Source organism: Juglans regia, chromosome 6 (assembly GCF_001411555.2).
Source record: "Juglans regia cultivar Chandler chromosome 6, Walnut 2.0, whole genome shotgun sequence".
NCBI classification, from domain to species: domain Eukaryota; kingdom Viridiplantae; phylum Streptophyta; class Magnoliopsida; order Fagales; family Juglandaceae; genus Juglans; species Juglans regia.
In genome coordinates, this window is record NC_049906.1 from 4,268,673 (window position 1) to 4,282,746 (window position 14,074).

Sequence of the window (14,074 nt, forward strand, 5' to 3'; positions counted from 1 at the left end):
AGTGGTGGAAATTGAGATATTTTTTGGGGAGGACTTTGCTTCGGGTAGATTAAAGGGTCTTATACGTACAAACAGGATAGGTATACCTTATGTTAAATATTAGTGGAAGTTTTGAATATGCGTTTTTTGTTACTACGGTATTCCTCCGCCACAAGTGATGGTTCTTTTATAGTAATATTTGGGAGGGAGTCACTCATGGACAAATGACCTTCGACTCTTCTTAAAAAATAAATAAATAAATAAATAAAAAACACACACACAATCGCAGTGAACTCCAAGTATGTAACATGAATTACCTCGAGAGACACGAGGTGCATGCTATGATTTGGACAAAGCGAGATTACCATTTATACCTTGTAAATGACCATGGAATTAGTATATAGCAAAGGGATGGTATAGTTTGTACCCCTTGGACTAGAGATGATTTGCACCCACCCCCAAAGTACTTTGGATGTAACCACAGTTTTCCTCCGCCACAGGTGAGGGTTTCTTAATAAGACTTATGGGGTCTCGCCCTCTTGAAAAACAGTATATATAAAACCTTCTAATAGATTCAATCGCCTTCTAATAATGTCCCACTCTAACCTGCCAAAGTCTGAGTGTGTTTAAAATTCAAATCGCTCTAGCTCTTCTTCCATCATTGCTGAGTCAATTGTTTGAAGGTCTGTAACAACACATAACATATCTTCCAAGAATGTTTCTCATGGGAAGGGGGCCCCTGTACATCAATCAGACATGAATCATTGAAATTATAAAGATAATTAAAAAGCTTAAGTTTGACACCAACTTATCTAAATAAAAATATCAGAGCATCCAAGAGGGAATTCCCATGGAAAAACACGTTTTCCTTCTGAGAATTCTAAGGTGAAATGAGTCAAGGACTGAAAAATACTAACCAAACATGAGAGTCATAACTGTTGTTCCGGTTGTCACCCAGCACATAGACATGACCATGAGGCACACACTGCAAAACCCAAAATAGGTAAAATTAGGTATCAAGCAACTAACACCAAGGATGGTGGCTCGATGGTCCTATGATTACTCCCAAGTGGTTTGGCATATACTAGGTCATGGTTTTGAGTCCGAATCTGAATTCACCTTCCTACCCTTTTCTTATTCAGCAACAAAAGGAAAAAACTAATATATTGTGCCCAAGTGAAGAAAAAACACAACCAGTCAGACCCGGCATTATGCACCATCCGAAACCTATGGAGAACCCAAATAGCCAGCATCTTTTCTTTTCTTCAATTTATTTGTAAGTAGCCAGGAACTGTTCATGCGCCAATCAAGAGGCCCCAACCAAGATATGAAAACTCCTTTAGATGCTATTTTTATTGGTAACAATAAGCATTCTATAGGAAGGAAGGCCCATTCATTATGTAATACACTGACATTGGTTGGGGCCCATTAGGCCCGTGGAATCATGGACTACACATAGGAGTAAATTCTCTAATTCGTTAGCCCTGGTATAGGTGGGTTCAATCTCTCAAGTCCTTTGGCTTTGTTCAGTAAAAAGATGTGATGTCAGCTGAGCTAGCTCACCATATAATCTATTTTCTCCCAACAGATTAATCATGATATACATTCAAATCATGTTTGAGAAAGAGTCCTTTTTAATTTCATTAATACAGACAACATTAGTATAAAATAGTTTTATTTTATAAATATTTAAGTTTAATTCCCATCAGTTACTCAGCCCTTCATGACTGATTACTAGTTCCACCCCTGGTTCTGCTGGCATAGCAAGATGCCAGAAAGACTGCAAGTAAAATGAAAACACGGCAATAACGGATAGCGAGAGGGAGCATACTATTAAATTTGATTTGTATGTTGGGCACCCTGAAATAAAATCTTCCTTTTGAGCAATTCCATTGACATAGAGCGACCCATGATTGACCTGCAAGGTTTTAGGAACAGGACATTAGTATTGCTTCCTTTGGTTATATTCAATATGTTGAATGATAAACATAATGGGAAGTCCATTGTCCAATTGACTATTCAGCAATGCACAAAGTATGCACAAAAAGCAATCAATCTCATTGAGTAAAGAGCAACCAAAGGCATCTGTGGTTAATCTGGATTACCCCATAACTACCTAAGAACAAAAATGTAAGGGCCTGCTTTTGCAACAATTCAAGCATAATTTGGAGTAAGAGGGTTCTACAGAGCGATTCTACCTGAACCAAGTCTCCTGCTTTTGCAACAATTCTCTTTATGAAAACACCTTGCTCTTCTCCAGTATGCTACAGACAAAACCAAGAATGTAATTGAACTTAACTGAAAAGTTAACCAGAAAGCAGGGGAATGTAGCGCTTTTGGTTCAATATATTTACAGACCTGTGTTGGATCTCTAAATGTTACAATGTCGTGTATAGCAGGACTTCGAATGTAATATGTGGCCTGAAGAAGTTATCAAGTGACCATAATCTTAGTAAAGGTTAGTAGTGCTGAACAGTTTTAAGTGATGAAAAAAATGAAAATAAACAGCCATTTAATCATTACTGTTATTCATGATCATAGTATTTATCAACAGACTACTAGTTTATCTTCTTTAACACAATGATTAATGATGGGTTCTGCTTACTCCAGTTTTTCAATGGAACTTCAACAATTGGAGTACAACACATAGGAGAAGACCCATGCTCAAAAGCTTATAAAGGAAGATCAATTGCATATGCATCATTGAATAAGCATGTGTTTCTGTGAAACCTCAATTTGCTGATACCCAAACATGTGTTTATGGGTATCCATACAAACAATTCTTAATTGGTATCCATTTTCATCACCTAATAAACTTCTCTCATCTTTTCAGAAAAGAGCTGCAAGAATATAGCCACTGACCATTCCAATGACACTATTTTTCTGCTCGTACAACATATCCTTCAAATTTCCTCAATAACAATCTAAAAGACTGTGCAAGATATACTATCAGGAAAAAGAATGAAAAGAACTATCACTCCAAGACATATATAGCCGAAAATCAACCATGAATAAAGACCTCAAAAGGAGTTTCTGTAGTCATGGATCATGGAAGACAGAAATACTATGAGAGAAAAACTCCCTTTAGAACAAACTTTATGTGTGATAGTATATATAAAAAATTCTCAAGGCCCTTTGCCTCCAACCACTGCCGGTATTTCCTTGGAGCCTCGAGTGAAAAAGAGACGAATATCATTGAGGGAAAAACTGCCTAAGATATGCCAAGCCATTCTTGGCAAGGCCCACATATTTCAAATAGGTAATGAATCATCAAACAGTCAACTTACTGTGGAGTCCTAACACAAAATCTTTGGAAGAGTTAAGTTTTCAAAGGTGAAATAATCAATTGCCAACATTGGCAAAAGCTTCAAGCATAACAAATATAAGAATTTATAGATGGTAGGAGCTTTCAAAATCAACCAAAGTGAAAAATGCAAGAACTCCAACAAGTCATTAAGCCATAGACAGACTCGTATGAACATCAAAAGAATTGTGAAACTGTTTTTCTTACTCTGTTGGCCTTAATTGAATTTCATATAACACTTCCATTAACTGCTTGACTTTAACTGACACTCCTAAACCTAAACCGTTTTTTGACAACTGTAATCTGATTAAAAAGTGGAAAGGGGCACAACCCTAGTACACAAGAAGTTTATAAGAGAACAAACACACTCCTAAACTAATAACAAAGAAAAAAACTCACAGAATTCACAAGCTACTATAAGTGACCAGACTACCCCCATCAAGCAATAGTTTCTTATATACAATGATGCCATTGAAAGTATATGGATCAAATTAAATGACCAACTTAAAGACTGCGAAAAAAATTTCTGCAATCATAGTTGGGTACAGGTGTTCATAGAACAATCATAAACTCTCATGCAGGGCGGCCGCCCCCATCTGTAAACTCAAAAGAGTGGCACCATTCAGCTTGCCTAAACTTGAAACACAAACAAGTTTTCATTTATAACATTTATCAGACTGTTTAATAGAGATTTCCACCTACTGCCATCAGCATTACATATGATTCGACAGTACGACAACAGTTTTAGGTAGAGTGAAGCATACATTGAAAAACTAAAGAAGAACTTTAGCTCTTCCAGCGCGACTTGCATTACTATGTCTTGACACAAGTGGGAACATTTTAAAGCAATTATATAACCTCAAAATTTTCCAGAGTGAGTCCTTGTAGACACTGGACCAAACTGAAATTTCCAAATTAGTACAAATATACATGAAAGCTAGGGCTACAAGTGGTAGCATCAACCAACAGAACCAAAGTAGTCGTCAACTAAATCTGATGAGGAACTCCTGACAAGGGTAACAGAGTTACAGAGGTAGATCAAAATTAGCAAGAAAACTTTCGTATAAAGAGTGAAATCATCCAAGTTTGGCTATATAAGCTAAAATCGTCAAAGAAAGAAGATTAGATATCAATATGGCCCTCCAAAGTGGAATAACCTAGCACTGACTCCTAACAATATGCTGATCTCTATACTCATACAGCGGATAATGCAAAACCTCCGAACCATTTGTAGTAATGGCCATTATAATTAAACCGATGCAGATGCATAAAAGTCAAAACTTTACCTTTTCAACAATGATCCTGTCACCAACACGGAGAGTTGGGTACATAGAAGAGGAGGGTATGTGCCGAATCTCCGAAAACGTGGACCATAAAAGCACCAGCACCAAAAGCCTCAGGAACCCATCAAGCCCCGGCCACCGGAGAAACCCCCAACTCTGGCACGGCATCCACCGGAGCGAAGGGGAGGCGATAAGGAACTGGTACAATGCAGAGGGCCTCAAGAAACTCATCGTGGGAATTCGGGGAACAGCACAGAGAATATGATTAAGACCAAAAAGTTGAGAACCCAAGTAAATAATTCAAAGAAAACAACAACAATACGAAAGATTGAAATAATGAAGGTTTCAAGCTTTAAAGGGTTTGAAGTGGGAAGTAAGAACCAGAACTCTTTGAAGCCATGATTGTACGCTGGTGATTATAGTGAGCAGAAGAGTACTGAAGAGAGTGAGATCGTGGGAGGCGATCAAACTACGTCGTTGAATTCAGTGATCAGGAGTTTGAACTTGGAAATATTCAAAGAAGAAGTAAGAAATGGATTTTGATTGAACGAAAAGTTCGAAAGAGGAGCAAACGCTAGAAAGGAAATGGAGAACTACAAGCGTGAAAGTACGAAATGGGTCTTCCATGGTCTATGATAATTAAGGCTCAAAAGGGAACCCAGTAAGGTGGGTTGTCTTTATCCACCATGAGAGACTCTTCTTCGTCTCTACACAGAGAGAGGAAGAGGGAGAGAGAGAAGGTTGATGCAAATGGGAATTATGGTTGACAGTTGACCAGGTGTTTCTTATGAAGTAAGCTTAGTACAGAACCCAAATTAAGGCCCCAAGAAGTCCAACCACGTCCTTAAAAAGAAGTGCATATAGGACCATCGATGTCAACCCAAAATAGGTTTAAAATGTTTTTACTATGAAACAATTAATGCTATGCAATGCACCGTTGAAAGAAGAGCATATTGGCATGGTTATTTGATTTCCTACTGCAAGGAGGCCGAATATAATCAATTCATACTTCAAGTCTATTTATTATTAAATGTGGTCTCGTTTATTTTTAAAAAATATATTATCTCATTTTATCTCATCTAATCATTATAATTTTTTTAATTTTCAATATAAAATAAAATAAACAATTAAACTTTTTTAAATCTTAAAGTAAAAATAATATTAAAAAATATATTCTAGCGATACTTTATTTAATTTTTTAATTTTAATCTCAACTCATCTTATCTTATCTGTGAAAATAAACGAACCCATAATTAGCGTGTCGCCTAATATAAATTTATATTTTTAATTTTTTTTCTAATTTTTTAACATATTTAAATATTTTTAAAAAATAAAAAATATATCAATATACTAAAAATTATTTTTTTAATTATTAAATAAAAAAATTAAATAAATAAATAAATACATGAACGGTCAAAAATAAACTCAATCATGATACTAACATTTTTCTTATTAAATATTGGGTACTAATCAGTTGAATGCTTTATGCCAGATGAATATTTTTTTAATAGGCAAATTGCATTGAATTAAAAGCAAGAGGTATAGTCTAAAGAGAGGAGGGTGAGGTACTTCGAACAAACGACTCCTTATAATGCTTGCAACAGTTAAACAGAAAAATAAAAAGGGCAGTGGATTAATGGTTTAGGCCCTCGTTTGTTTCGCAACTCATCTTTATCTGTTTTAATTAATAAATTTTTTTAAAATTTTTATATAAAATAAAATAAATTATTTAACTTTTTCAAATCTCAAAATAAAAATAATATTAAAAAAATATATTCTAACAATATTTTATTCAATTTTTAATTTTTATTTCAATTTATTTCATTTCATCTGTGAAAACAAACGAAACTTTAAAACACAAAATTGTGAAAACTTTTGTCAAGTTTTGTACGGTTAGACATTCTCTAAAAACAAATACTCATTTTTAATCTCATTTCATCTTTAATTATTTTATCACTGTTCATTAATTGTACTATACACAAAAAACTGTCAGTGGAGCCTCTCATTTCTCTCTCTTGTGTTCATCTTTCGGCAGCAAAACTTGCCAGTGGAGAACGTGCTTTCAGCTATCCGCTGTCTGTTTGTCTTGTACGGGTCGTCTCTCATTAGTTGAATTGACACACGTATCCTTGACTATTCAAATACCGTTTGTCTCATGCGCGAGAGTTTATATTAGTGGGTCCCAGTTTTCAAATACTGTTTCATAAAGTATTACAAAAACAAAATACACAATAATTAGTGGGTCTCAATTTTTCTACTTTATCAAACACTAAAAAAAAAGTTAAAATTTTTTCATCTCATCTTTATAAACAAACACACATTTTAATAAAATTATCTCATCTCATTTCAACTCACATATCCAAATACTATTAACATATATTTAAAAAAATATCATCTTGTCTGCAAAAACACACAAGGGTTGTTGTCAAAGGCTACAATCGGGGGACACTGCAAGCAACCATTTTAATTCTTTTGTTGGAGATTCTCGATTCATTACTTTCATCTCCTAGTTAATAAATAATTTAATTTTTTTAAATTTTAAAATAAAAATAATATTATAATAATATTTCATTTAAATTTTAACAAAATATTTTATCTCATTTGCATAATAAAAAACTTGTAGTTCACCAGTGTCATATGTATTGGGCATAGCGATCACGCGCCAGCGGTAGAGGGCGGCAAAGGTTGTTTATGAAAGATAATACGGTTGAGGAGTTGAGTGAAACAATACGTGTACCATTTACTTGCGTTCATGTTCAAAGGCGTGTGAGAAACACGCATAGATTTCACCACTACGTGTAACTCACATGCTGTTCCATTTGGAATGTTGTTTCTAAATATGTTGGTGGTGCGCTTGCATCACTTTGATGCTCGAACATCTAATTATTTTTTTATCGAATAGAAAAAATCGAGAAAAATAAACAAAAAGATAAATTAGATTTATAAAGAGCATTCTCAATATCTTATTTATCCTTTTCTTTAAAATATATCATTAAAATTTATTTTTTCTATTTTACATATTAATTTTTATAATAAGTTATACATCAACTCATCTATTTTTTTATTTATATTATTTAATATTTTTTATTTATTTAAAATGTTATATTCTCTACACATCATATTTTTCAAATATTTCTATATATATCATATATTTTGATATTTGAAATATTTCTTTATGTATAATGTAATATTTTAAATTGTTTAAAAGAAAAGCGTAAAACTATAAAAAAAAATACATGCATTTATTATTAACAATATCAAAACTTTCGCATACGTAAAAATCGAAAGAACTATAAACGGAGTGCTAGAAAGTATATGAGAGATAAGAGAGTGAGGTCTGTGCAAAAATGATAAAATGGTTAAAATGAAAATAAGAAAAAAAAAAAGAAAGAGATGAAACGAGAGAGAAATAATAAAAAATTATTTATAGGAATGAATAATAACCTCTACATGTAGAGGATTTATTGTAACTGAATGTAAAATAGAAATATAATAGATTCAATAAAAGGAACTTTTGACCTTTTTTTATATTATAAAGAAAAATGTATTTTACAAAAATTATTAGAAGTACTCTTAGAGCATTCTCATTAGGCATGGCTAAATTTATTTTTAAAATTTAAACCAATATCACACTTTTTTACATTTGCATATTCCATTTAAATTCAATTTTCCACATTGGATTAACCATTTACTCTCTATATAATAATAAAATATTATTAATTTAATAATTTATTTAATTTAATTTATTTGTATCACATTTTATAATTCTATGAATTTAATATTAATAATAATTATTATATTCTAATTAAATTAATTTTAATATTAATATTAATTATATTATAATTAACCTATCATTATAATTAACTTAATAATTAATATTCTAATTAATATTAACTAATTAATTTATTTTTATCACATTTTTTATTTAATAATAATAAATTGAACCAAATTTATTAATTACAAAAAATATATACATATTTTGTGAGAGAAGTGATAATTGAATATTTTAATGTTTGGGTAACCTACTGTTCACCAAAAAATTTGAAGAATCACTGTAGCAGAAGTCTTAAATTTTATAGAGATGCCCAATCCAATGTAATGATTTTTTGTTACATATTAACTAAATTTTAGCTATTATTGGGCTTTGACCAAGTTAATGAAGATGCTCTTAGAGCATTAGTATTGGTTTCATCAAATTCATCTTCAAAATTTGATGAAAGTTACATATTTTTCATAAATTTAAAACTTTCTTATTCATAACCCCATCTTGGATTAATTTAGATTCATCAAATATTTTTCATAATGTAATATTCATTATCCATTACCCCACATTGGATTAGCAATTAGATTCATCAAAATAATAATATAATATTATTTTTTAATAATAGTATTTTTAATTTTTTTTTCATATTTTACAATTACATTAATCATATATATATATTAATAATTTAATCTAATACTTAAATTATTGATACTAACTAGAGGGTCATTTATATTGTTTAGGCCAGAAAATGCATCGACACCCACCATGCAATAGTGTTAGTTAAAAAAGCACTTAAAAAAAAAATGAAAGAATTACATTACACAAATTATAAGAAATGTAAGAAATACATTTTATAATAAAATAATAAGAATAGAGAATGAATAATGAGTCTTTAAATATAGAGATAAAGATAAATATACTATAATTTAAAGCTTAAGCTTTGATAGTATTATCCAATATCAATATTTTAACTCTAAAATCAACAAATTTAGATGAAAACTTCCTTTTAATGAGAACGGTATTGGTGCTCTTAGAGGTGGATAGGGAGGAATTTAGAGGTCACACTCCCAATAGAAAAGAGCTATTTCCTAAGAGAGAAGATAAGATAGTTTTTTCTTTTGGAGAGAGAGAGAGAGAGTATGTTTTGTTGAAAAAAAAGTGTGGGAAAGGAATCAAAGGTGTGGAAGGCAAGATGGCTTGAAAGGGACTTTGTTATCAATAGTCATTTTTTTATTTAATTTTTATTAAAATTGAGTTATTCAATTCATTATTTTTATACGATATATTTATTAAAAAAATATATATTATATATAAAATATGAATAAAATTTCTCTATCCAAAAGATATGGAATAGTACCAAAAAAATTACATGATCTAATCATCGTCATGGAAACATTTTGTTAGCATATAAAATCACGGCCCTATCTCCATAAATTTGTTTGGACTAAAATGTCCAAACCAAACTAGATGATTCCCCATCCAATGGACAAAAATTGACGTATCCCTCATAACCTTACAGGATGACGCGTGTTCTGAAAGTGGGACCCAACTCTTATCCTGGACCACAAGCTCTATTTGTAATCCTAAAATAAAAGAAGAGAAATGATTCTTTGTTTCAGCTAGCGTTTAGTTCAGTCTGTCTCCGAACGATGAACCCCAAAGTTCTTTCCCTCTGCTTCTTGCTCGTATTCCTGTCGATCCTTTTAGCTTCATCGGCGGACCATCTCACCTCGACTTCGACCAGTTCCAGCATCATCTTCACTACGCTCGGTAGATCTGACTATGCCTTCGACATCTTCTCCCTTCCGGCGCTGGACCCCCCTTCAATCTCTGACGAACTCAAAATTACCGACGGTGAATCTGTTAATTTCAACGGCCACTTCCCTTCTTCCTCATCCTCCATCCTCTCTTTATTGGCCAGAGAAGGTGGTATTGAAACCAGGGTGCGGCAGGACCCAACTTCCCTCCAACTTATCTACGTGACGGAACGGAACGGAACCTCGAGTATCTACTACGACAAGGTTTATCATGGTGCTCATGTCAGCAGAAGGTCAAGGTCCGCCCTTGAAGTCCACGATCGGATTCAGGTTCCGCTGTTGGTTTCTGCAGAGGGGAAGAATCGGATTTCGATGAAGGATAGACCGAGTTTGACTGGGGATGGCTTGTTGGTGTACGTGTCGACTCACGAGGACCCTGGCAAGCCAAGGTCGAGTTCGGCTGCGGTGTACTCAACGGAGTTGACAACGGGTTTGACTCGGAGGCTGACTCCTAATGGTTTGGCTGATTTTAGCCCGGCTGTGTCGCCGTCTGGGTTTTGGACTGCGGTTGCATCGTACGGTGAAAAGGGTTGGACCGGTGATATCGAGGAGCTTAGAACGGACATCTATGTTTTCTTGACCCGTGACGGGACTCGGCGAGTTAAGGTCGTTGAACACGGTGGATGGCCGTGCTGGGTGGACGATTCGACTCTATACTTTCACAGGAGAGGCGATGATGAGTGGTGGAGTATTTACAGAGCGACTTTACCGAGTGAGGGATCGCTTTCTACTGAGTCGGTGGTTGTTGAGCGAGTCACTCCACCTGGACTCCACGCGTTCACACCAGCTACCTCACCAGGGAACAAGAACTTCATTGCTGTGGCTACAAGGAGACCCAGCTCGAGTTTTCGTCACATAGAGCTGCTCGACCTGATTAAGAACGAGTTCAAGGAGCTAACTCGTCATGTCTCGCCCCAGACTCACCACTTCAACCCCTTCATCTCGCCGGACTCGACTCGGATCGGGTACCACAAGTGCAGAGGCATAGGAAACGGAAGAAAAAGCAACCAACTGTTGCTTGAGAACGTCCGGAGTCCCGTACCGGAGCTCTCCCTCTTCAGAATCGACGGCTCGTTCCCTTCTTTCTCACCCAGCGGTGATCGCATAGCTTACGTCGATTTCCCAGGCGTCTATGTCGTGAACCGGGACGGGTCCAACCGGCGTCAGGTTTATCCCGAAATGTCATTCACCACTGTCTGGAACCCGGTCGGGAAAGGGGTTGTGTACACTAGCACGGGGCCCACTTTTGCTTCGGAGAGCACCGAGGTCGATATCATCTCCATCAACGTCGATGAGGGTCCCCAACCAAGTTTCAAAAAGTTAACCAACGACGGCAAAAACAACGCCTTTCCGTCACCTTCCCCCGACGGCAAATGGATTGTGTTCCGTTCGGGTCGTACGGGTCACAAGAACCTGTACATAATGGACGCCGTGGATGGAGATCGAGTCGCGATCCACAGGCTGACGGAGGGTCCCTGGAGCGATACAATGTGTAGTTGGTCACCGGACGGCGACTGGATCGCGTTCGCATCGGACCGGGAGAACCCGGGTAGTGGGAGCTTCGAATTGTACCTGATCCATCCCAATGGAACCGGACTGAAAAAGCTGTTTCAGAGCGGGTCTGGCGGTAGGTCGAACCACCCGACCTTTAGCCCAGATGGGAAAAGCATAGCGTTTACTTCAGATTACGCCGCCGTTTCAGCCGAGCCAATCTCGAATCCACATCACTATCAACCGTACGGTGAGATCTTCCAGATGAAATTGGACGGCTCAGATCTGAAGAGATTGACACATAATTCGTTCGAGGATGGGACCCCTTCGTGGGGTCCAAAGTATATGGAGCCTGCTGACGTGGAATGGCTAAAAGGTGGGACAGGGTGCTCCTTTGAGGACTGTCACTGGCTCAACGAGATGCCAAACCAAGGAGCAAAGGCTGCTGCACACTTGGTCTCAACCAATCCTCAATGCGGTGCCCTCCATAAATAATGACTGTTTTTTTCCTTAATGACTGTTTTTATATAAATATTGGTATGTATTTGGTAACATGAGGTTCTATGTTATTAGCTAGGATGAACCTGCCTTTTGTACCCAACCTTCTTAATGTTGAAATAAATAAGAATGTCTCATGGCCCTCAGAGTCAACGCACTACAAGTTTCTACATCTTTTAATATTGATAAATATTTTAATCTTGTATAAAAATAAATTTATAAATTAATATGATTTGATATAATATATTAAATTATAAATTTATTTTTATTATAAAATAGATTTAATGAATCTCGTAAAATTACGTTAATTTATAAATTTATTTTTATGTAATTTATTTATATTTATAATAGATATCTTTATATAAAGATTGCAATATGATTTTTCTTAGAAGAAAAAGAAAGGCCCCATTTCACTATAAGTATCACCAAATGAATCTACTGCTCTGCTTAATAGTCTTCTAAATAATAGTTTTCTTGTTACAAAATCGAATTTCGTCGTTGGATGGCGGATGATAGCTCCGATGATTAAGATCTCGTTTGTTTTTACAGATGAGATGAGTTAAAAGTTAAAAATTAAATAAAATATTGTTAGAATATTTTTTTTAATATTATTTTTATTTTGAGATTTGAAAAAATTAAATTATTTATTTTATTTTGTATAAAGATTTGAAAAAGTTGTAATAATTAGATTAATTGAGAAATTTTATAAAAACAAACGAGACCTAGTTAACACCGTTACAATAATGGACTCAAATTCGATAGAAAGTTTGAGAATTATCCGCTCCCATTCATTTAAGAAAAATTATGCATATCATTCTCTATACCATACATCAGTATATAATTTATTATTTTTATCATTCTATTTAAATATATATATTCATTTATAAATATATTTAAAAAAAATAAAAATAAATATGATAAATCATATATTGATGTATAGTATGTATTTAGATAAATCATATAATTAAAATTTGAAAAATGGTTAGTACAAGTTTTAAAGATAAGTTATGTACATGTCAAGTAAACAGCACCTTAAAAAGTTGTAAAAAAATTATTATTATTATTTTTTTTTTTACTGAGACCCACTTAAAATAAAAAAATTTAAAAAGTTTTGGGAGAGCTTCAATGCCATGTAGCTCCACCCGGCCACCATTGTTCCAACAACACTTCCTCGGAAATTACCATTATCTGGTAATCGAGCATGGCAAAAATTAAACCCAAATCAGTCTTATTACAAGCACCGGTATGCATTATAATAAAAATATTTATTTGTTATCAGTTATTTGTTACAAAAATGAATACTTATTATCAAAATAAGTTAATTTCCGTCAAAAATAATCATTCTCGTTATAAATAATTTGTTAAAAATATTATTAATTTTTTTTGTTGTAATGGGTTTAGACACCAAAATAATTGAGATTTAGAAGGAAGGATAAATACTAAAATTGTCATTGTTTTTTCTTTTGAACAGATTGGTCCCTAAACTCTAATTTTGAACCATTTAATCATTGTATTTTCAACTTTAATCGTTTTCATCATTCATTAGGTGGTCGATCTCTTTTTGTTTGATTTTTATTAGAACAAGAGTCAAACTCAAACTTATCACTATTTAGTTATATTTTTTGTTCAAGAAAATTTCAATTATTTTTTCAATGAGTTTTAGTTCGTTTACCATCTACCCAGTTTTTCAAAAATATATTATTTACATTATATCTCATAACTTTATACACTACTAATTTTTCCAAACCCGCCTTAGAATTTTGCAAATATTTTTATATAGTTTTTATATATGAAAGATTATATGCATCAGATCAGTTTAAACAATTTTTATTGTATTAAAAATATGAATTTTTCTCTTTTATTTTAGAATATCAAAGATTATAAAATCTCTACTTGTCCCAAAAGTAGGTAGAGGCAATTTATGTTTGCAAGTCATGTT

The 14,074-nt window shown here is 33.9% G+C and overlaps 2 protein-coding genes across 2 annotated transcripts; one reads left to right on the forward strand and one right to left on the reverse strand.

Annotated features, from left to right (window-relative positions):
• Nucleotides 1–324: 324 nt before the first annotated feature.
• On the reverse strand, nt 325–5,345 carry LOC109003047 (chloroplast processing peptidase-like). The gene is made up of 6 exons (XM_018981003.2): nt 4,570–5,345; nt 2,338–2,400; nt 2,178–2,243; nt 1,811–1,897; nt 897–964; nt 325–718 (listed from the first exon to the last, which is right to left on the reverse strand). The coding sequence occupies exons 1-6, from the start codon at nt 4,795–4,797 to the stop codon at nt 649–651; spliced, it is 582 nt and encodes a 193-aa protein (XP_018836548.1). The 5' UTR covers nt 4,798–5,345; the 3' UTR covers nt 325–648.
• A 4,529-nt stretch (nt 5,346–9,874) lies between these two features.
• Nucleotides 9,875–12,292, forward strand: LOC109003048. The gene has a single exon (XM_018981004.2). It carries the CDS (start codon nt 9,979–9,981, stop codon nt 12,130–12,132), a length of 2,154 nt encoding a protein of 717 aa, XP_018836549.2. The 5' UTR covers nt 9,875–9,978; the 3' UTR covers nt 12,133–12,292.
• The last annotated feature ends 1,782 nt before the right edge of the window (nt 12,293–14,074 follow it).

What these genes read in the sequence shown, in the direction of transcription:
- LOC109003047 (XM_018981003.2), bottom strand. Translation starts at nt 4,797, where the DNA reads ATGAGTTTCTTGAGGCCCTCTGCATTGTACCAGTTCCTTATCGCCTCC. An exon ending in ACAGGATCATTGTTGAAAAG is followed by an intron (nt 2,401 to 4,569) that starts GTAAAGTTTTGA and finishes TAACTTCTTCAG; the next exon opens with GCCACATATTACATTCGAAG. An exon ending in CATACAAATCAAATTTAATA is followed by an intron (nt 965 to 1,810) that starts GTATGCTCCCTC and finishes TGGGTTTTGCAG; the next exon opens with TGTGTGCCTCATGGTCATGT.
- LOC109003048 (XM_018981004.2), top strand. Translation starts at nt 9,979, where the DNA reads ATGAACCCCAAAGTTCTTTCCCTCTGCTTCTTGCTCGTATTCCTGTCG.